At 38.6% G+C, this 24447-nt stretch overlaps 2 protein-coding genes across 2 annotated transcripts in view; both read left to right on the plus strand.

The window, feature by feature from the left end:
* Positions 1-8618, plus strand: part of LOC311076692 (uncharacterized protein) — a 29268-nt gene extending 20650 nt beyond the window's left edge. The window contains exon 5 of the mRNA XM_084105078.1: positions 6271-8618. Coding sequence (XP_083961204.1) covers positions 6271-6313 — 43 coding nt within the window. The 3' untranslated portion in view covers positions 6314-8618. The remainder of the gene's footprint in view (positions 1-6270) is intronic.
* A 7872-nt stretch (positions 8619-16490) lies between these two features.
* On the plus strand, positions 16491-20075 carry LOC311068079 (uncharacterized protein). The gene is made up of 3 exons (XM_084090293.1): positions 16491-16690; positions 16780-16827; positions 18085-20075. The coding sequence occupies exons 1-3, from the start codon at positions 16645-16647 to the stop codon at positions 18627-18629; spliced, it is 639 nt and encodes a 212-aa protein (XP_083946419.1). The 5' UTR covers positions 16491-16644; the 3' UTR covers positions 18630-20075.
* The last annotated feature ends 4372 nt before the right edge of the window (positions 20076-24447 follow it).

Consider the following 24447-nt stretch of genomic DNA (forward strand, 5'->3'; position numbering starts at 1 on the left):
GCAATTCATGACAGACCCATTTGGGGCCCACCAGTCTGAAGGGGTTTAAAGTGGGTTTGCACCCGGGATCCACATGGGGGCCAGCCGTGGATGCCCAGGTGGGTTTTAAGTGGGATCTGTAAGGGTCTTATGTGGGTCTTAACTGGGCAATTCATGACAGACCCATTTGGGGCCCACCAGTCTGAAGGGGTTTAAAGTGGGTTTGCACCCGGGATCCACATGAGGACCAGCCGTGGATGCCCAGGTGGGTTTTAAGTGGGATCTGTAAGGGTCTTATGTGGGTCTTAACTGGGCAATTCATGTCAGACCCATTTGGGCCCCACCTGCCCAAATGGGTCTAAAGTGGGCTTGCACCCGGGATCCAACCATGGCTACCCAGATGGGCTTTAAATGGGCTCTGTAAGAGTCTTATGTGGGTCCTAACTGGGCAATTCATGCAAGGCCTATCTAAGCCCAACCATGCCAAATGGTTTAAAGGAGAACTCCAGTCAATTTTAACATTGAGCTCATTTTTTTGTACATTTGGAGTGCTGTCAGTACAGAGAACAACGACAAAAATCGGTGTTGCCTACACCGAGTTATCCTCTTTTTAAAATTTGCACCCTGTTGACTTCAATGGGGCAAGTTTTAAACCTGCTTTTTGCCTCTTAACATCCTTGATGTGTCATTACAAGTGCCCAGCTAATGTGAGTGATTCCTTCAGAGTGAACACGGGTGAGTCTGACTGCAGTAGATGTGAAAGATATGAATAAAAGTGATGTTATTTCAGCAAGCGCACATACCTGTATTTACATCCTGTTTTCGGTCAAAGTCCATAGTAATCGATTGTCGAGTTCACGCGCATTGGTTTAGTACCTATGATCATGTGCGTGAACTCGACAATTGATTACTATGGACTTTGACCGAAAACAGGATGTAAATACAGGTATGAGCGCTGGCTAAATAAATATCATTTTTATCCATATCTTTCACATCTACTGCAGTCAGATTGACCCGCGTTCACTCCGAAGGAATCACTCACATGACCTGTGCACTTGTAATGACACATCAAGGATGTTAAGAGGCTAAAAGCAGATTTAAAACTTGCCCCATTGAAGTCAACAGGGTGCAAATTTTAAAAAGAGGATAACTCGGTGTAGGCAACACCAATGTCGTTGTTCTCTGTATTGACAGCACTCCAAATGTACAAAAAAATGAGCTCAATGTTAAAATTGACCGGAGTTCTCCTTTAAGGAAACAATCTAAGAAAACGCTTTGAACTGCAAGAAATATATTGTTAAATTGAACAACAAAAATGATCTTTAAAAAACAATTTAAATGTCACAATGTAACGGGTACCGTAGCAACGGCACCGTGGATAACAGATTAATTCCTGTAAAACAGGAGAGAAACGAGGAGACAGTTGCTGAGTCCCAATTCGCATACTATCCGTCCTAAATAGTATGCGAAACTAGAATTAGTACGTCCCAAATCGTAGCATGTTGAAATGAGTATTCCAAAGATACCCGGATGGTCTACTATTTCCGGTTAGAATTCGAAGTGCAGATCAATGCACACTCTAACGGCTAATATTGCCCACAACCCATTGCGTGCGGGAGGGAGGAGCTTTGTGGTGATGATGGTGATGTAAACCTGGCAGTCGGATGCAGCAACGGAGATGCGCCCTCAGTTTTTAAGTGTGAGAATTCAAATGTTTAACCCTAATTAAAATTATATTTTATTGTCTCGTAATATTAATGGGTTTATGTTGTGCCAAAAAAGTACCGTGTTTATCTTGTAGGGTCCGATGAAGATACCGAGCGCCTCATTGCAGGCTACAAAACAATAAATAAAAAGGCTCTAGTACAGTGTCATGCAAGTGTCTTTTTTTATGTATTTCTTTTGATGTTTCTGTCTGACTTATTTGTAGTAATACTGTGGCTGTACATATGTTAACTTTATCAGTCCAACCAAAGAAACATGGTTACTACACTTTTACTATAGTAAAAGCATGGTTAATTTTCATTGGGGTATTTTTAAGTATTATACATAAGTATAAGATTAAGTATAAAATACGTTAAACAATAGTTACACTATAAACTTTAAATATTTTTACTCAGAAAATAAGTAGCGCTTATTTTAAGAACCAGCCGCCTCACAAACGACCTGCGTTTGGTTGATCTACGACGACGCCCTGCTTCACTCCTCAATATGGTAAACACATTGTAAATGTATTGTGGAAAAAAAGATGGGAATAGTAAATAAAATTATATTGGATATATAAGAATGAATGAAATGTTAAATGTTTTGTTAACAGTCGCGGTGTGCGTAACTAGGCAACCACGTTCAAGTTCACGTTGCATGACGTCATCGAAGTATGTCCCAGAACGTGCATACTTTTTTGCTACACACTCAAAAGTACATACTTTTTCATCACAAAAAAAGTACATACTTTTAGGTCGTAGTATAAGTAGGCGAATTGGGACTCAGCCAGTGTTATCAGTTTCGAGCTCTCTGCAGTAATTTATTTTCTGAATTTTCTTCAGCAATCACATCTCTATTGTTAAGTATCATTGTATGTTTCACATATTACATGTTCAGTGTCTTTTTAACATTACAATTAATTTTCAGTGTCCATGTCAATGCAAAATCCATATTAAAATAAACCTCTTTCCACCAAATGCATGTTCACTTACTCTTCATGCTTGTATTTTATACTATTTATCAAAATGAAATGTAAAGACAATGGTAATATTCACCAGCTTTTTTTTAGATACTTTGAATCTTCCATTCACAGTATTTTATCAGTATCATGTTAATACAGTACTGCAAAAGCATGCTCAGAACTCATAAAGTGCTTAAAGTGTAACTTTTAACCTCATTTTAAACTGTAAACATTTTTGTATAAACTCATTGAGCAAAAAAACATTTCCAACAGATGGTGGGAAACTGACATACAGTGAGCTAAACATATCTGTTAACATTACAAGCTCAAAAAAACATCATATACACGGGGAAAGTGTGTGTTGAGCTGACTTGCTCTCTAGTAATGTCTCTCGACCGTTACTCTGTAGGACTGTGCCCTCTCGTTTCAACTCATTTCAAACTAAATCAAAAACAGACCCTAACGAAACTTATTTCACTAAAAACAGTTCACTCATATCTCACATACATTCCAGCATAGATAAATGCTACTTCTGAGGTGTTTTTATACATTTACCCACCTGTAAAACAGGAGAGAAACGAGGAAACAGTGTTATCAGTTTCGAGCTCTCTGCAGTAATGAGAAACCCGCAACTCACGCAGCTACAGTAACTCGTCACTCTACACTGCCCCTACTGGCCTGGAGCAAACACTACACAATTCACTTTAAGTCACGAAAATTCACATTAAAAATAAAACAATTGGGATACTTGTTTTGTTTTTTTTAAATACAATCACTTGTTTCAAATAAAAGACAATAATTGTGAATATTCTTAAAACACAAATACAACACTTTTGTGGTCGTCACAACAATATACCGGTAAACAAATCAAAAATATATTTAAATTAAAAAAAATCTCTGAAAAAAAAACAGCTCTCCAAAAAATACATTAATACAAAATTGTTACATTGAACAACAAACATAATCTTTAAAAAACAAATGTTCAAATGTCACAACATACCGGTAAATAAATCAAAAATATATTTTTATATTAGGCCTATATTATCCCAGTTCAAACCCATGCCCACTTTGCCCATAAATGTACCATGCAGGACCCATATATGTGTTCCCAGTTCAAACCCATGGCCACTTGGCCCATAAAAATTCTATGCAGGACCCATATATGTGTTCCCAGATCAAACCCATGCCCACTCGGCCCATAAATATGTCATGCAAGACCCATATATGTGTTCCCAGATCAAACACATGCCCACTTGGCCCATAAATAAACCATGCAGGACCCATATATGTGTTCCCAGTTCAAACCCATGGCCACTTGGCCCATAAAAATTCTATGCAGGACCCATATATGTGTCCCCAGATCAAACCCATGCCCACTCGGCCCATAAATAAACCATGCAGGACCCATATATGTGTTCTCAGTTCAAACACATGCCCACTTGGCCCATAAATATGACATGCAAGACCCATATATGTGTTCCCAGATCAAACCCATGCCCACTCGGCCCATAAATATGTCATGTAAGACCCATATATGTGTTCCCAGATCAAACACATGCCCACTTGGCCCATAAATAAACCATGCAGGACCCATATATGCATTCCCAGTTCAAACCCATGCCCACTCGGCCCATAAATGTGACATTCAAGACCCATATATGTGTTCCCAGTTCAAACCCATGCCCACTTGGCTCATAAAAATTCTATGCAGGACCCATATATGCATTCCCAGTTCAAACCCATGCCCACTTGGACCATAAATATGTCATGCAAGACCCATATATGTGTTCCCAGATCAAACACATGCCCACTTGGCCCATAAATAAACCATGCAGGACCCATATATGCATTCCCAGTTCAAACCCATGCCCACTTGGCCCATAAATGTGCCATTCAAGACCCATATATGTGTTCCCAGTTCAAACCCATGCCCACTTGGCTCATAAAAATTCTATGCAGGACCCATATATGCATTCCCAGTTCAAACCCATGCCCACTTGGACCATAAATATGCCATTCAAGACCCATATATGTGTTCCCAGTTCAAACCCATGCCCACTTGGACCATAAATATGCCATTCAAGACCCATATATGTGTTCCCAGATCAAACCCATGCCCACTTGGCCCATAAATATGCTATGCAGGACCCATATATGTGTTCCCAGTTCAAACCCATGGACACTTGGCCCATAAAAATTCTATGCAGGACCCATATATGTGTTCCCAGATCAAACCCATGCCCACTCGGCCCATAAATATGTCATGCAAGACCCATATATGTGTTCCCAGATCAAACACATGCCCCCTTGGCCCATAAATAAACCATGCAGGACCCATATATGTGTTCCCAGTTCAAACCCATGGCCACTTGGCCCATAAAAATTATATGCAGGACCCATATATGTGTTCCCAGATCAAACCCATGTCCACTCGGCCCATAAATAAACCATGCAGGACCCATATATGCGTTCTCAGTTCAGACCCATGCCCACTTGGCCCATAAAAATTCTATGCAGGACCCATATGTGCATTCCCAGTTCAAACCCATGCCCACATGGCCCATAAATATGTCATGCAAGACCCATATATGTGTTCCCAGATCAAACCCATTCCCACTTGGCCCATAAATATGTCATGCAAGACCCATATATGTGTTCCCAGATCAAACCCATGCCCACTTGGCCCATAAATATGTTATGCAAGACCCATATATGTGTTCCCAGATCAAACCCATGCCCACTTGGCCCATGCCTGTCCCTTATGGGGCCCATGTAATCAGCTCATATGGGCTTCCTATGTGGGACTCGTACTACAAAACCTACATGGGACCCGCTGATTTCACCCAGCCAAAGCCCATGCCCACACAGTACCCATGGAACCCGTAGTTAACCCATCTGGGCCCCACGTGTCATTGCTGGCTGGGTGGTTTTTGATATCTTGCCCTGTTCCCTGGATTACTCTCTTGCCTCTGGTCCCTGGATTACTCTCTTGCCTCTGGTCCCTGCCTGTTTTGTTTGTTTTGTTTGTTTTGTTTGTTTCTTTGTTTTGACTACCTGCCTGTGTATGACCCTAGCCTGTACTTTGGATTACGCCTCTGGATTGCCCCAGCCAATAAAGCTGCATTTGGATCTCCTACTTTGTGTCTCTGAGCAGATCGTAACAATATGTGGGTTTTAATACATTTTCAGGGCTCTTTTTTTTTTTTTTTTTGCATGGATTGCTCAGCTAAACAGGCGAATAAGAGACTATCAACTACTAATATTGTATTATAATACAAAAGTCTCATTAAAACGTCTACAAATGTTTAAAACAGATCAGAAATCAGGCAAAACACTTGTTCAATGGTTTGCCTCATGATGGGTTCACAGAGATCATTGACATTTCGAAACGGTTATGAGGCAACAAAGCCTCTTTTACTGAAATCACATGACTTTCGCAGTTTGATACACGCTCTGAACCACCACAAATCTGAACACGATTTGAAACAAAGATTCATAAAAGTGTCTGAGCTTCGTGAAGCAGTGTTTCGAAATCGCCCATCACTGCTTTAACTACATGAGTTGATTAGCAAGTTGTTTGCATAAAATAGTCCATTGAAACTCACTTGATTTAATGTTTCTTTTAGATCTGATGGACGTGAACAAGAAAGGAAAAGCAGAAGGCAATAAATCTGTCTCCTGCCCTCAGTGTAAGAAACGCTTCACATGAAAATCAAGTCTTAAGATTCACATGAGAGTTCACACTGGGAAGAAGCGAAATGCAGTAAGTCCTTCTCTACAGACGATGAACTGAAAGAGCACCATAAAATTCACACTGGAAAAATCTTTTGAAGGCAAAGTTCAGGAGCTGAAGAAGAGGCCATAACACTTTTAAGAGAGACATGAATCTGATATTATTTTTTACTCGTTCTTCATTGTTTTTACATCTAGTTTCTCTTCCACTTCTACTCTTGGAAATGCAAGATATACTTTCATGTATCTTTGAAACTGGACACTTTTCTACAGGTTCATTCTGGTTCAGATTTTTACTTGCCCTGCAAAGAAAATTGACTGGACCCACCAAAAAACAAAATACAAAAAATAAGTATTTTTTTTTATTTATAAATATAAAAACAAGTAAAAAGAACAAATGAACAAGTTGCAAACAATAGCACAAATAAATAGAATCAGGGCAGGACTGAGGGGTCTGAGGCCCCTGAGCTTGAGTTTATGTTTGGGCCCTACATACAGTGCTTAGCATAAGTGAACACACCCATGAAAAAAAAAAAAATCATCATTTGGAAATTGATCTTAATGCCTTAATTAAAAAAATGAGGAAAACTCCAACCTTTAAGGACACCATTTTTTTTTTCCTGAATGAATAGTGTATCTTAAATTTTGTTCCTTAAAATACAGGGTGCATAAGTCTGGATACCCGTATGTTAAATTCCAATAGAGGCAGGCAGATTTTTATTTTTAAAAGCCAGTTATTTCATGGATACTATGCATAAAGTTCCCTTGGCCTTTCGAATTAATATAGCCCCACATCATCACATACCCTTCACCATATTATTTCAGTTCGCTGGTTTGATTTGCAGAGAGATGATCTTATGGAAAGTACCCCATGCCAATCTCTAGGTATGGTGAAGGGTATGTGATGATGTCGCTTAATCAAACTGTATAAAGTGTGTGTAATGGTTGTGTAAATATGAAAAATACCGTGAACTGCTCTCCTCACCTCAGAAGACTCTTCTTCATCATCATCATCTTCTTTATTGGCGGCTCGAATTAGCGCCATCTATTGTGGGTTTTGAAACGGAGATTCATTTTACTCCCTTTTTTTTCATGTGATGCGTAATAACGATGAAGCAATCACTTTTTTTAATTGCAACTTTTTTTATATACATCTTTGTATACAAAATTTATTAATTATGTTCAATGTCATCAGAATACAAATGAGAAAATGAAAAATGATTAGCTGAAAAAGAAAAAAAAATGGAGAGAAAGAACACGAGGGTAAGATATTAAACTATACATCAATTACATTGTACGAATTCTTACAAATACTTGCTTTCATACGTACTGAAGATGTAGGCCTAATTGTAGTAAGATATATTTTAAATTCTTTAAGGAAAAAAAAAGGTTTGTTAATGGTAAACTTACATTTATTTGCCAAGAACATAAATTTATAACAAAGCAAGTCAAATATTTCTGAGCTGAAGTCACGAGATCATCCGAAACAACAGTCAAATATGAAATGTAAATATTAAACCTCTGGTAGCCTAAGTCTGAAATAAAAGGCAAAACAAAAGATGAACTATTTTAATCTTACTGAAGATTGTTTTATGGTGCGTACTTTTAAACACCTTTAACCTTATTTTAATTATTCTCAGGTTAGGTAAAGTAAGTCAAATCTGTCCTAAATAATAAGCATTTGAATTTCCATACTTACAATATTTAGATCACAGAAGACGTCTCCGTGGTCAGTTCAGCTCAATCTTTTGTAAAACAGAGACTTATGGCAGGCAAGTTTCTTAATTTCAGTTATTTATATTTTTTATTAAATACAGGTTAACTATTTTACATAAAAGGTACTAATATATAAAATAAAAGTAAATCAAAACCAAATAATTTACAAGCTTTTATCTTTATGAGGCGCAATAGCAAGGCATCCAACACTGGAGAGGCCGTCCTTGGTGAATCAGCATCCTTCCCTGGACATGTCATTCCAGCTCTTTTTAAAGTCCATCAACTTTTTGACATCTTCAGATCTTACCCTCCTGGTAACTCTCTAAAACTTGTCCATTGGTAATCCCCTCCTGGAAACCCCCTAGTACTTGGTCATTAAAGCCTCTTCGTCCTCCTTCTTCTGGACCTTTTCTTTGACGCATTCTGTATCTCGTCCACAACACATAGACAGTATTGTTTGCATTTTTCTTCTTTCTTTGGCAAAGCTTCAGTGAGGTATGTTTTTCTTTATAAACCATTTTCTCAATAAATGATTTTACAACAACAACTTCTGGTGTCTTGCTTTATAAAAAACACTTCCATTATATAAGGTTACCATTATGGTTGACTCCAATACATAATTGCTTCATACACAAAAAGGCATATTTATAATAGAAAAAAAATTTGCATATCCCATAACACAATACAAACACATGATTCTGAACCTCATCAACATGAGATTCATCAGTTACTTTAGACAAACTTGTCAATTATAGACAAATATTCATTTTTATGGTAACACTTTACAATAAGGTTTATTAATAACAATGAGAAATGCATTTGTTACAGTATTTATTAATCTTTACTAATGTTAGTTACAGCTGTTCAGTGTTTGTTCATGTTAGTTCACAGTGCATTAACTAATGTTAACAAATACAACCTTTTTAATAACGTATTAGTAAATGTTGAAATTAATATTAACTAAAATTAATAAATGCTGTTCAATTCTTAGTTCATGTTAACTAAGGTAGTTAACTAATGTCCACTAATGAACCTTATTGTAAAGTTACCTTTTTTACATAAAAGTTATGGCATTTTTAGCAGTTAAGCTGTTTTTTTAACGCTCTGCTACACAGTTTGTCAAGGTGTAAAGTGTGCAAATAATAGATAAAGAGATGCATTTTACAGCTTTAAATTACTTGATTTATTTCTGAATATTCAGCTTCTCTGTCTCAGTCTTTATTTATTTAATCTTTATTCGCCTGTTTATCAGGGTTTCTCAATATAATTACCCAGTGTTTCTACCAAAGATCCAGTGATCATTGATATTGACATGGCAGGAATCATGTTTCCTAACATTTATATGAACCTGATGTCGACGCCGGGAAAATACATAAAGCATATTTGCATGTGAACGCTTTATTTAAATACAATATAGGTCTAAATCTGAGTGATCACTTGTGTATATATATATATATATATATATATATATATATATATATATATATATATATATATATATATGTTATAGATCGTCCAGCCCAAAACTTGTGATGATAAAGATTTAACTGATGAGTTGTCAATACAATATATAACAATACAATATATAGAGTATGATTTTACCCCTAAATTCAGCATATTGACACAATAACTGCAAATCCAACTTTGTTTCTGTGAATCGCAGCGATCAATTTGCTTCTCTGTTCTGTAGCCTTCGGCAGTCTGTAAAAATATACCTCAGATTTCTAGTCAAATCTATTAATACAGTCAATCTCAAAGCTCTTTCCCGTTTTGGATGTGTTTTGTGTTTTTTTTACGACATTCACTTTTCAGTGAAAACCAATTGTGCCACAGTGTGTGTAACCACCATCACAGGTGTAGGCCGACGGTGACGTCACACACATACACACTATAGCCTATATAAGGAATAATTGTCGACAGGCTGTTGAATACTTGAAATAATGCAGTATATTAATAATAAAGAGAAATAATGCACACCTGATGGTGATGCGACGACGAGGTGAAGCTCTGCTTCTGTGATCTGATTGGCTCAAATCACTGGTTCACAATTCACAGAATCGGTTCACTATATGCTACTGTATTGTAAATGTTTGGTTTATGTTGAAGTGTTTGAGATCAGGCTTTTAATTTGGATTTAGATTTATCGGCTAGTTAGCGGCTTTCAAATGTAAAGAATTATCGGTTATCAGCATCGGCCAAAATTTTCAATCGATGCATCCCTATGAAGGGTTGGGGTCAGAAACCCTTGCCTCTTCAATTTAAATTTACATATATCCTTTTGAATGATTACTTTATTATTCTTATTAACAATAATCAATAAACAAGTATATGCATGTTATCATAATCATTTCTATATTCATTGAATGAATCAAACAAATATACTTATGATTTCTGTGAGTGTTTAACCAGTTTCTTTTAGGTGCTTTCCAATGTATGCCCTTGATTTGTGTCTGCAGGCAAAGCCCTTTTGATAATAATTCTCCTGAGATACAGAGAGCAGCGGGAAGGAATTTGGACTCAAGTGTTGCACATACCTTCATACATCTGCATCTATATACGTATATCTTTCTTGGTTGACTTGTATAAGTTCAAGGGTCAATTTCTAATACGTAACTTTACCTGGTTTTTAATTAAGTTTACATCCTCATGTGCATTTTTCTAAGAAGTAAAGGGGGATATTATCATTCCTGCTTTCTGAGGAGTGAAATGTTTTATCAGTCTGTTATGGTGGACTGCTCTTCTGATAATGAGCTCAGGCCTTCTTCAACCTTGAAGAGAACTGTTGTTCGTCAGTGTGTGTGTGTGTGTGCGTTTGATATTCTCTACAGGTTCTTAACACTGTGATGTACGACATATAGACACGAAGACGCATTCCTCGGACCCTGGAAGGTCATCCTGGACGTAAATCTTGGAATTGGGCACCAACTATTTTGATTAATGATGATATACCTATTTATCCATTAAAAATGTATTCATGTTTAGATTTTATGTTCTCTTAGCCAATCAGAAGTCAACGATGATGTCATGTATGTAGGCCTGTCACGATAACAAATTTTGCTGGACGATAAATTGTCCAAGAAATTATTGTGATAAACGATAATATTGAGACCATTTTCATCTAATATAATGATAATGGCATTATAATGCAGGTACACCTTTTCAACGATCTATAAACTTTTATTTCTAAAGAATATTAAACATTGAAAACGGAAAACATTTTAAATATCCAAAATAAATGTCTGTTAATAAATAAAATGGATGTAAACAAAATTGCACTTTAAAAAATATTAAACATTAGGCTTTAGACATTAGGCATAAATAGTTATACATTCCATAACAGGCAAAACTACCAGTTAGGACCTTTGTAAACAAATAAAAAAAAAGCCTCAACAGGCCATATCACACCATTTTGCACTGTCCTCCTGTTACTTTGTCGACTAAATGCCCGAGTGATTGTTTACTGTCGGGAAGACGGAGACGCACTTTATTGCGTGTATATGCTACACACTGAAAATGCTTGGTTAGGATTAGGGGAGAGGAGTGCGTGCGTATTACACGCCATAAAGTGCGTATCATATGCACGCAAAAACTATTTATGGCGTATAAATGGCACGAGAAATAACATTCGTGGTATAGATACGCATTTTCATGAGATCGGGCTCTCTCTCCCGGTGTCGTGCCGAATTTCTACCCCCGCCAAATTATTACCCCCCTAGTATTGGTAGGTTTAGGCCCCATTTACACGTACATGGTTATTTTGAAAAACGGAGACATTTCCCTTCGTTTGCGCCCTTCGTTTACACGCAAACGGAGGATTCGGCAAAAAAAAACGATTCTTTCTAAAAACTTCTAAATGAAACTAAAACTAAAAAATGTTTGCATGTAAACAGAGAAAAACAGAGTTTTAGGCAGCGACGTCACAGAATGTGACTATTTTCGGGATTCTGATTGGCTAAGGTGGGCTTGAGCTTCTCGTTACACTGCCACCTACAGGTTTGGCATGCTCTTGACAGCATATACACAGGTTTGTGTGCACAATGTTATTTTTGAAAACGAAGAGGGGTGAAATGTCCGTTTATGAAAATAGCCATCCACGTGTAAACTTAGCCTTAGATTAGTTGTGGGGGAGGGGTTAGGATTAGGGGTGGGGTTAGGATTAGGCAATCAGGTACTGACTTCAATGAGGGGGGTAATAATTTGGCAGGGAGTCGAAATTCGGCACAAAGACCATGTGACTGACAAGCGCCGCGGCGCCACCTCCCCTCACAAAGACCATGCAACTTACAAGAGGGTTCACTCCTATATGCTAAGGAACCAAGAGTGGTCATCCAGTCTCTTTGGTAGAGAGAGAGAGAGAGAGAGACGAGGAAATGGAATTATCGCGGCCGGAAAAATTATCGAGCTCATTTTTTTTATTGTGCGATTAATTGATTTATTGACTATCGCGACAGGCCTACATGTATGTCCTTGGAAATAGTAGAATTGGTGTAAGATTTTGTGTAAGGTAGAGTTAGCTTGCGACCTCCTCGTGAGACTTTGACGCTGGCTCTACCAATTTAACTGCAAACTATTCTTCAGTAAATTTTTACTTATTTGATTGAACTTCACAACTCCTGGTCTTCTTTCATCATATCTGATCTCTGGGTCTAAACTGTATACCCCCTTACACCTAATAGGAAATGAAAGTATCGCCTGTCCTTACGTCGACTCACTTGAGTCAAAGTCATTCTGATCTACGCATTTACCAGCTCAAACTCAGTGTAGCGTCTAACAGTGATTTGTTAGCTTAATTACACTCCTATGAATTTTATAATAAAACAAATGGTAACACTTTACAATAAGGTTTCATTTTGTTAGCATTATTTAACATGAACTAACAGTGAATGAACTTTAATGTTAATTTCAACGTTTACTAAGACATTTTTAAGATCCAAAATTGTATCTGTTAACATTAGTTAATGCACTGTGTACTAACATGAACACAAATATCTTATTAACTAACATTCACAAAGGTTATTGCTCTCTGTTAGTTCATGTTAGCTAATGCATTAACAAATGAGACCAATGCACATTTTCTAAGATAATTATATTTACAGGAACATTTCAGCATGTTAAAGATATGTAAATATTCTCAGGGTGGGAATGCATACCTAGTCAGTATCACATCCTTTTTTCTGTGATTAACAGTTCTTCTTTCCAAACCCACATTTCTGCCACCTCTTTTTCACTTCAGTTCCAGTCAGCTCTTTTTACTCACGTTGAGGTCAACATGGCACTGAGGTCAAACAGATCCGCAAAATGTCTGATTTTGAAGAAATTGGTGGTACAATTCTGGAAGAAACCGCACAGCACCCTTAAAACATCAACTTGTGCCCTTGACACAATTCTCTCTGGGAGTTTTCCAAACTCCCTGAAAACTGCAGTTGTCAAGCCCCTCCTGAAGAAGAACAATCTGGATAAGACCATATTAAGCAACTATAGACCGATCTCAAATCTTCCTTTCATAGGCAAGGTCATTGAAAAAGTTGTCTTCAATCAGCTGAACAAATTCCTGAGCTTGAATGGATACTTTGACAATTTTAAAACTGGTTTCCGACCGCACCACAGCACAGAGACAGCGCTCATAAAGATAATAAATGATATTCGCTTAAATACTGATTCAGGCAAATTATCAGTGCTGGTACTACTCGACCTCAGTGCTGCATTTGACACTGTCGATCATAACATACTTCTTGACAGGCTGGAAAACTGGGTGGGGCTTTCTGGGATAGTCCTAAAATGGTTCAGGTCATACTTAGATGGGAGAGGTTATTATGTGAGTATAGGAGATCATAAGTCTGAGTGGACATCCATGACATGCGGAGTCCCTCAAGGCTCGATTCTTGCGCCACTCCTGTTCAACCTGTATATGCTCCCAATGAGCCAAATAATGAGAAAGAACCAAATTGCTTACCACAGCTATGCAGACGACACACAGATCTACTTAGCCCTATCGTCTAACGATTACAGCCCCATTGACTCCCTGTGCCAATGCATTGATGAAGTCAACGGTTGGATGTGCCAAAACTTTCTTCAGTTAAACAAAGACAAAACTGAAGTCATTGCGTTTGGAAACAAAGATGAAGTTCTCAAGGTGAATGCATACCTTCACTCTAGGGGTCAAACAACTAAACATCAAGTCAGGAATCTTGGTGTGACACTAGAGTCAGACCTTAGTTTCAGTAGTCATGTCAAAGCAATAACTAAATCAGCATACTATCATCTTAAAAATATTGCAAGAATAAGATGCTTTGTTTCCAGACAAGACTTAGAGAAACTTGTGCATGCTTTCATCACCAGCAGGGTGGATTATTGTAATGGACTCCTCACTGGCCTTCCCAAAAAGACAATAAGACAGTTGCAGCTCATACAGAACGCTGCTGCCAGAATTCTGAGCAGAACCAGAAAATATGAACATATCACACCAGTCCTCAGGTCTTTACACTGGCTCCCAATTAGATTTAGGATTGATTTTAAAGTATTATTACTGGTATATAAATCATTCAGTGGCCTAGGACCTCAATACATTGCAGATGTGCTCACTGAATATAAACCCAACAGATCACTCAGATCATTAGGATCATATCAGCTAGAAATACCAAGGGTTCACTCTAAGCATGGCTAATCTGCTTTTAGCTATTATGCCAGCCGCAGCTGGAACCAGCTTCCAGAGGAGATCAGACGTGCTCCTACTGTAGTCACTTTCAAATCCAGACTCAAAACACTTCTGTTTAGCTATGCATTTACTGATTGAGCACTGTGCCACTGTTCGTCCGACTGTTTGTACTGTATTTTATTTCTGCATCCTCCTTTTGATTTTAAACTGAACTCAAATGGCAATGAGAATTAGATAAGACAACTTTTTAATTAAATATTAAATTATTTTAATAATTTAAATTTAGTATCTATTTGTGACGTGCTGTCTTTTCATTTGAACATTGCACATTTTAAATAGGACACAAATTAGCTGAATAAATGTTAGCCAATACAAACATATTTATAGAAAACAGTTGACAATGAATAGACAGTAGATTTTTTATTTTTCAAAAAGTAACTTGAAAGATCTATTTTTTTTTCACTAAACCTAATTTTACAATTAATTCAAATTATTTTTTTTTAACTCATTTATTTGCACTAAAACCATGTCAATCTGCAAAATAAAACACAAGTTCTGCATAAAATCCATTTTCACAGTTAATTTTGGGATGTTTTTAAGGAATAAACTTAAGTTATGAGTGGAAAGTCCACTTTTAAATCCAATATGGGTTTATATATTAGTTGAAAATGTCAATTGTCTGAGTTGCAAGGTGTCAGGTGTGATGATAAAAGGCAACGCATGGGTGAATGGAAATGTTATGGAAATGTCAGATGACGGATGAAATAGGCACGTTCACAAACTGGCACGGACCAACGTTACGAAATGCTGTGAGTGATCAAAATGTATATTTCTTATTTTATTTTATGTTTTAGATGTTCTGTGACTGTAATGTGTTTATAATTATTATAATTTTTTTATTCATTTATTCATTCATTCATTCATTTATTTTATTTTATTGTTTTAATGTTCAAACAAATGTCAATAAATATAAATATAAATAAATAAATAAAAACATATATATTTTTTTTATTTATTATTCCTACACTGTTAAGAAAAACCTGTGAAATTTACGGTAAAAAAATGGCAGCTGTGGTTGGCAATGTTTTATGTTTTACAGGACTTACAAACACAATGTTAAAAAAATGATATATGTGATATATAATTGGTAAAAAAAAAGTCAGCTTGGTTGCCAGTATTTTACCATTAAAAAATACAGTAGCAACCTAACTTTGGACTTAAATTTACAGCAAAAAAATCTTAAATGTGTGGTAAAAAAAAACATCTGCTGTGGTTCCTAGTACTGTACCATAAACAATACAGTAGTAACCTTTTAGTTTTCACAGGACATCCCTGAAATTTCATTAACCAATAAAAGTTATCATTCAATTTCACTAAAGTATTAATATCTGCTTTATACCTTTGTAATATACAGATAACCACCATAATAATACAGGCGGTAAAAATAAAAATGGATGATGGATGGATGGATGTTCACATACCGTAGAATCAAAATGGTGATTAACTGGAAATGTTGCAACTTCTCATCCCAGAAAATTTCAATGACTGATTAAAACTGCAGTTTACTGGTAACATTACAGAAATCACCGACTGACACAGAGAGACTAAACATCCATGAATCAAATATACGCAAAGCTGAAGTTTCAAGATGAACTGGCCCTTTCAAGATTTTGCAGGAAATCCTCTTTCAAAGAAGAGCATGTGACTTCTGCGAACACACACTACAAATAAAGCTTCCAAAAAGTGAGGCTATTCCATTAAACCTACTGTAGGACCTCTCACTTTTGACATTCACTTTCAGTTGCCCTACCCATAATTATATAAATATGGAGCAGCGTTACTGACCGAGACACAGCAACGCTCCACCAAAGAGACTGAGAACTTGCGACTCACTAAAATGTCTACAAAACTACAAGTAAGCCACCAGACACAAGATAAAAGTGGTAAGTGCATTTTAATATAAAGCTTGTTGTTTTTTCTAAACATCTGTGTCTGTTTGCACTGCATTAAAGTTCATTTGTTTTATTTGCAGATGAAGACTGTGACGTGCCCCCTAACAAACATGAACATAGTGGAAATGGTAAGTGTATTCCAATAGTTGTTCTATATATGAAGAGTTCAGATGCAAAAGCCTCTAAGTGCCATCTGAAAATTTCTTCTAGAATGATCATTTTTATCAAGCCCGTATATTTAAGTTCAGTAATTTCACTTAAATTTCAATGAAAATTACCTATTAATTGCCACTTAAGTGAAATTACTGAACTTAAATATACAAGCTTGATAAAAATGATCATTCTAGAAGAAAATTTCAGATGGCACTTAGAGGCTTTTGCATCTGAACTCTTCATATATTAAGATAAAAAAAATAAGAAGGCATTTTAATTGTTTATTACAACAGTTTATTAGTAATTGTCACACTCCGCACAAACATTGGATATGCGTCAAAACCTTGTGTTTATTTGTGATAATATTAGCCCTGTACTATTATTGTCTAACCTGACATTTAACAAATTGCTTTGTTCCTTTTTTGGATAAAAGCGTCCTCTAAATATATAGCCTAATAATAATGTTGATCATTAATATTCTTATTTGCGTTTATAACTATAAACAAGTTCACTTAAGGCAGTAATATGTTTATCATAAAATAATTCATCAATGTTTTATTTTTATCTAACCTAACCATTTACAGTTTTGGAAATGTGTTTGTGTTATATTTCTTTTGTATAGGCCTATGTGAAGTCTTTTTTGCTTATTCTATTATACTGAGCTAAAAAAAAACAAAAAAACATGGACTTTAAAAGATGCAAGTAAATGTCTTTTTTTATTTTTTTATTATGGAAATCATTAATTTAGAAAAATAAAGTTTAAACACAATGCAATGCATCCCGCAGCTAAACAGTGGCCTGGTTGAATCCGCCAGCACAGACTGAGGGCGGGCCACAAATCCGTGAGGACAAACCTGTGTTAACGGATTGGGAAAGCGTGGGCACGGTTTATGAATTTGTGGGTGCAGATTGCAACACGGAAGGCACGGTTTACAAATCTGAGAGCACGGATTAGGAACTCGTGGGGATGGTGTATTAATCTGTGGGCACGATTTGTTTAACCGAGGGAACAGTTTAAGGATTCGTGAGTACGGTTTATAAACTGAGGGGACGGATTGCAAAACCGTCGCCATGAATTGTTTGTTTTTTTCTCCCACAGGCGACGTCCCGGGCTCCGTAAAAACCAACTTGTTGTAATGTTCAGGGCAAAATGGTGTACATTTACATAGGAGCTTGTTTTTGTTTTGTTTGTCTATTTGCACTGCATTAAAGCTCATCTGTTTCATTTGCAGATTTAGAGTCTGATATACCTTCTACCATACAACGGCAGAACAAGGGTGAAGTCGATGAGATTACTATAACAAAGTCAAGAGCACAAGATACATCATTGGTAAAGGAGGTCATAGGCATGTATGACACATATGACAGAGAAGCAGATGCCACAGCAGAAGGCGCTTTTGCTGGACAAGGATCATATGCGTCATCTTATGAAGACAAACCAGGGAAGAGAATTCCCAAGTACGGATACAAAGCAGAAGCAGGATATGGACGAGCTCGTGCTGAATACAGTGTTTTTGAGGCAGAAGCCAGAGGCCCTAACGCCGGTGTAAAGGCTGAAGCCAGTCTGACTGGAGTTGAAGCAATGGCTCGAGCTGAAGTCTTCGCTGCAGAAGGTAAAGCCGGTCCAGCTGCTGTGAAAGTGGGACTTGGATTTGACACGGGTGCATCTGTTGGTGTGGATGGGGTGGAGGTCAAATTCCTGGGAACTGGAGTCTCAATTGGCCCCAAAATCGGTGTATCTGTTCTGGGTTCAGAAGTTTCATGTTCAGTCATGTAGTCGTAACATTTTACTACCAAACCATGAAGACAAAAAAAAAAAAAAAAAAAAAAATTTGTTTAAACTGAAACCAGTTTTGATGCAGAATTGGTAATGTTATTGCTAATGTTATTGAGCTATAAATACACAGAATTATAATTTAACAATACAAAATTACTGTTTTATTTTAGACTTTATAATTCAACAAATTTTGTATTTTCATTTAAGAATAAAATTTAGTGTTTGGTTATGCATGAGGTTTTCTCACTGCTTTTCTCTTCAGTGCTGTCATTCCAAGCTTTTAAGTTAAAATATGTAAGTAAGTCCACTGATGGCAAGTTTGAAGAACCCAAGTGCCGTTTTATTGACATGAAAAGAACTTTAACAAAACATTGAGTTAAAGAACTAAACTTGAACATGGCTTGGCTTGGCTGGTACGCAGGAAAGGAGAGCAGGTTGAATTTCCTCAGCTGACGCAGGAAGTACAGTCTCTGTTGGGCTTTCTTCACAATAGAGTCTATGTGAGTGTCCTACTTCAGATCCTGAGAGATGGTGGTGCCCAGGAACCTGAATGACTCTACTGCAGTCACAGTGCTGTCCATGATGGTGAGTGAAGGGAGTGCAGGGAGGTTTCTCCTGAAGTCCACGATCATCTCCACTGTTTTGAGCATGTTCAGCTCCAGGTTGTTATAACTGCACCAAAGAGCCAGCTGCTCCACCTCCTATCTGTACGCAGACTAAACTTGAACATGGCTTGGCTTGACTTGGCTGGTACGCAGGAAAGGAGAGCAGAGGACTTTTTAATGAATGGATGTTGTTACGACACAATTGCTTCACAGCACAACTCGTTTAATAGGGGACTTATTACAAAAAGGAATATAAACTATTGTAGAAGGAAAATGAATCGGGGACAGAACCGCCCGCCGAACAGATTTAGCCCCTTAGACTTCTTATCCCAAACCTACACGATCCACAGGTGCAGGCAATCAGTTCCTAACAAGACAAAGACACAAACAAGAACATTGTTGTCCCCTAGAGGACAGACAAATCATTACACAGAACAAAATCACAAATACATAAACATGCAACAGATGTCAATGGAGAAGAGGCTTCACTACACCGAATAAAGCGCTTTTGTGAGGAAACACCTCATCATTGAATGAATCCTGCTCACTTCAACATGTTTTAGACTAAACAATACTTTTATTGGGAACAATGTGTAGATTTTACTATGATAAAAAGGTTATTTTATAAGGGAAGGCAGAGAAGGGAGTCATTTACGGCATTACCAAAGTATTTAATAGTAAAATTGAGTGATATTGTATTTTGTCTAAAGAAAGTAACAAATACTGATGTTTTCTTCCTGTGGCTGTCAGGTTTTATGATGAGATTTGAAGTGTAATGACTATTATAATGTATGCATATATATATATATATATGATGCTGATATTATGCATTTTAATGAATAAAGACAAAATGAATAATTGAATTATAAATATTGTGTTGTTTAATTAAAATAAAATATGAAGTGTTGTGTCAACTTCTGTGTCCCTAATGATAATGATATGATGCTTAATGATGAATGATGGTAAAATAATATATATAATTTTAATTAATTAAATATGTATTACATTACAATTATGTTTTTATTGTAACCTTAAATGTAGTTTTTTGCGCCCTGCAATGACAAGTACTTTTCAGCTAATAGAGATATCCAGGCTTTTTCCGCACATTCCTCAAACAATGACATCTGTGCACAAAGGCTGATCCTAAATACAGTCTGGCGCTTATTCTGACTCACACAGCCTGTATGTTTTCATATTTTAAGAATTTGCTACTGACTATTCAATTGCGAGTTTTGAGCAGTAGCACTTGCTTGTCATTTCTATGATCACAAATGCAGACATGGTTTTATGTTTACATAGTGTTCTCACACCCGTAACGCGTAATACAGTGTAAGTCATTATAATCAGTAATCATGTCCCCAAATAAATAAAACATTCGCAATCTGATAAGTTCTGGTCCAGTCGCGCTGGCAAAGTTGATCGATCAGCTTGGTCTTCTGCTTTATCCGGATCAGATTTGGGCTTGAATTGATAAAGTAGTACCGACATTATAACCTGTCATTATTGCTTTGAGAGCGGATGTTCCAAATATGGAACGGGCGTGACATTTGACGGAGCGTAAGGTTTTTTGGGCCAATCACAATGCACTGGATCGCTGGCCAATCAGAGCACACCGTGCTTTTCAGAACGATGAGCTTTGTAAAAATCAACGCGTTTCAGAAAGGCGGCGCATAGAGGAGCAACAATAATGCATGGTATGTGTAAAATAATGACTTTTTAAAACCCCAAACTGCGTAGACACCTTGCATTAAATACACAAAATAATGTTCTTTTTAGAACTGCCATGTGACCCCTTTAAATAATTTTCGTGGGTGTGTCTTTTTTTTCTTTCTTACACCTTTAACCCTTTCACGAGTTCACACTTACATATAATTTGAAGGGGTAAGGTTTAATGCGTATTTGGCGTGCTGTCCAGAGGGAGGGCTCCGAGCTCAGAGTTCGGCCCGAACCCAGAGTACTCCCCCCGTATGTAAGTGTTTAGGACTAGAAGCGTGGAGAAGGGGTGGTGGAGGGATGCTGCAAAACTGTCAATGGAATGAGGTGAGACTGCTGAGTATATATACACCTCTTACCATTGATTGCTGAGTGCTCTCCACTTGTGTTAATTATCTGAACGTGCTCCTCCCGAACCTTGTTAATAAAACATCATTTCACGAGTTCACACTTACATATAATTTGAAGGGGTAAGGTTTAATGAGTATCTGGCGTGCTGTCCGGAGGGAGGGCTCCGAGCTCAGAGTTCGGCCCGAACCCAGAGTACTCCCCCCAAAAGGCTAAAGAGCAGAGGACAGCCGCCGGAAAGTTCTCACTCCGTCCGCTGGGAGACCAATGCTCGCTGGACGGAAAGGAAACAGGAAAATGAGTGCTTGCCCAGGAGATTTTCTCACACTGCGTCGCTGGATGAAAGAGAAAACGTAAGTGCTCTACTGGGAAAGTTCTCACTCCGTCCGCTGTGAGACCAATGCTCGCTGGACGGAAAGAGGAAACAGGAAAATGAGTGCTTGCCCGGGAGATTTTCTCACACTGCATCCGCTGTGAGACCAAATGCTCGCTGGATGAAAGAGAAAACGTAAGTGCTCTACCGGGAAAGTTCTCACTCCGTCCGCTGTGAGACCAATGCTCACTGGACGGAAAGAGGAAGCGGAAAAGAGGAAAATGAGTGCTTGCCCGGGAGATTTTCTCACACTGCATCCGCTGTGAGACCAATGCTCGCTGGACAGAAAGAGGAGACAGGAAAGAAGAGAAAGAGGAGATTGAGTGCTCCAGCGAGAGAAGTACTACAGAAGAGACATCACTGCTGCGGCAGTGGAGAAGATTATCCAGAGTAAAAGAGCTCCAGTGGGAGCAGAGGAGACATCACTGCTGTGGCAGTGGAGAAGATTAGCCAGAGTAAAAGAGCTCCAGTGGGAGCAGAGGAGACATCACTGTTGTGGCAGTGGAGAAGGTTAGCCAGAGTAAAAGAGCTCCAGTGGGAGCAGAGGAGACATCACTGCTGTGGCAGTGGAGAAGATTAGCCAGAGTAAAACAGCTCCAGTGGGAGCAGAGGAGACATCACTGTTGTGGCAGTGGAGAAGATTAGCCAGAGTAAAAGAGCTCCAGTGGGAGCAGAGGAGACATCACTGCTGTGGCAGTGGAGAAGATTAGCCAGAGTAAAAGAGCTCCAGTGGGAGCAGAGGAGACATCACTGTTGTGGCAGTGGAGAAGATTAGCCAGAGTAAAAGAGCTCCAGTGGGAGCAGAGGAGACATCACTGCTGTGGCAGTGGAGAAGATTAGCCAGAGTAAAAGAGCTCCAGTGGGAGCAGAGGAGACATCACTGCTGTGGCAGTGGAGAAGATTAGCCAGAGTAAAAGAGCTCCAGTGGGAGCAGAGGAGACATCACTGCTGTGGCAGTGGAGAAGATTAGCCAGAGTAAAAGAGCTCCAGTGGGAGCAGAGGAGACATCACTGCTGTGGCAGTGGAGAAGATTAGCCAGAGTAAAACAGCTCCAGTGGGAGCAGAGGAGACATCACTGTTGTGGCAGTGGAGAAGATTAGCCAGAGTAAAACAGCTCCAGTGGGAGCAGAGGAGACATCACTGCTGTGGCAGTGGAGAAGATTAGCCAGAGTAAAACAGCTCCAGTGGGAGCAGAGGAGACATCACTGCTGTGGCAGTGGAGGAGATTAGCCAGAGTAAAAGAGCTCCAGTGGGAGCAGAGGAGACATCACTGTTGTGGCAGTGGAGAAGATTAGCCAGAGTAAAAGAGCTCCAGTGGGACCAGAGGAGACATCACTGCTGTGGCAGTGGAGAAGATTAGCCAGAGTAAAACAGCTCCAGTGGGAGCAGAGGAGACATCACTGTTGTGGCAGTGGAGACATTAGCCAGAGTAAAAGAGCTCCAGTGGGAGCAGAGGAGACATCACTGCTGTGGCAGTGGAGACATTAGACAGAGTAAAAGAGCTCCAGTGGGAGCAGAGGAGACATCACTGTTGTGGCAGTGGAGAAGATTAGCCAGAGTAAAAGAGCTCCAGTGGGAGCAGAGGAGACATCACTGTTGTGGCAGTGGAGAAGATTAGCCAGAGTAAAAGAGCTCCAGTGGGAGCAGAGGAGACATCACTGCTGTGGCAGTGGAGAAGATTAGCCAGAGTAAAACAGCTCCAGTGGGAGCAGAGGAGACATCACTGTTGTGGCAGTGGAGACATTAGCCAGAGTAAAACAGCTCCAGTGGGAGCAGAGGAGACATCACTGCTGTGGCAGTGGAGAAGATTAGCCAGAGTAAAACAGCTCCAGTGGGAGCAGAGGAGACATCACTGCTGCGGCAGTGGAGAAGATTAGCCAGAGTAAAACAGCTCCAGTGGGAGCAGAGGAGACATCACTGCTGTGACAGTGGAGACATTAGACAGAGTAAAAGAGCTCCAGTGGGAGCAGAGGAGACATCACTGCTGCGGCAGTGGAGAAGATTAGCCAGAGAAACGGAGCTCTAGTGAGAGCGGAGGAGACATTACTGTTGCAATATTAGAGAAAATTTTGCCAGAGAATTTGAGCTCCTCCAGGACCAGAGGAGACATCACTGTTGCAGCAGTGGATAAACTTACCTGGAGAAACTGAGCTCCTGCGGTGTGTGGCTGAACAAAGGGAGGAGGAGAGTGGGGCTTAGCTGGCTGACGCTCGTCTTCTTGTGCTTTAGATCAAAGACGCGAGAAAAAGGAGGCGAGATGAAATCCTTGCAGGATTATGCACATTGAAGTTTAAGTGACCGAGCAAAGATAACAGTTTGCGTTTAGAACAATTTTGATTGTCTGAAGTTTATTAAGTTAAGTACAAAAGAGACGGTTTATGGTAAAGGACGAAGCTTGCATAAATGTAGGCATCTTGTATTTATTTAACTGTGTTTCAATTAAGGATAACTAAACTCTTGGCATGAAACACATTGCTTGTATAGCCTACACACTTTTTTTTTTTTTTTTTTTTAAATAGATTTACGAGATTTTGCAGATAAATTGCAGGACAGTGTTAACGATAGGTTCTTAATGATTCTGTGATCAATCTGCACGTAACGTGCGACCTACTGTATGACAGTAAATCATTTGTACAGAAACAATTTAAAACGTGCATTCCCCCGATCAAATTTGTATACAGATGGCATGACTGGCTCGTGACTCAAACAACTGAAGCAATGCCAAGCTCAACCAAGACAGACACGAGAAGGGCCGAGCTGAGCACTCACTGAGTTGACC

Source organism: Abramis brama (genome assembly GCF_963993115.1).
Source record: "Abramis brama genome assembly, chromosome: 1".
Taxonomy (NCBI): Eukaryota; Metazoa; Chordata; class Actinopteri; order Cypriniformes; family Leuciscidae; genus Abramis; species Abramis brama.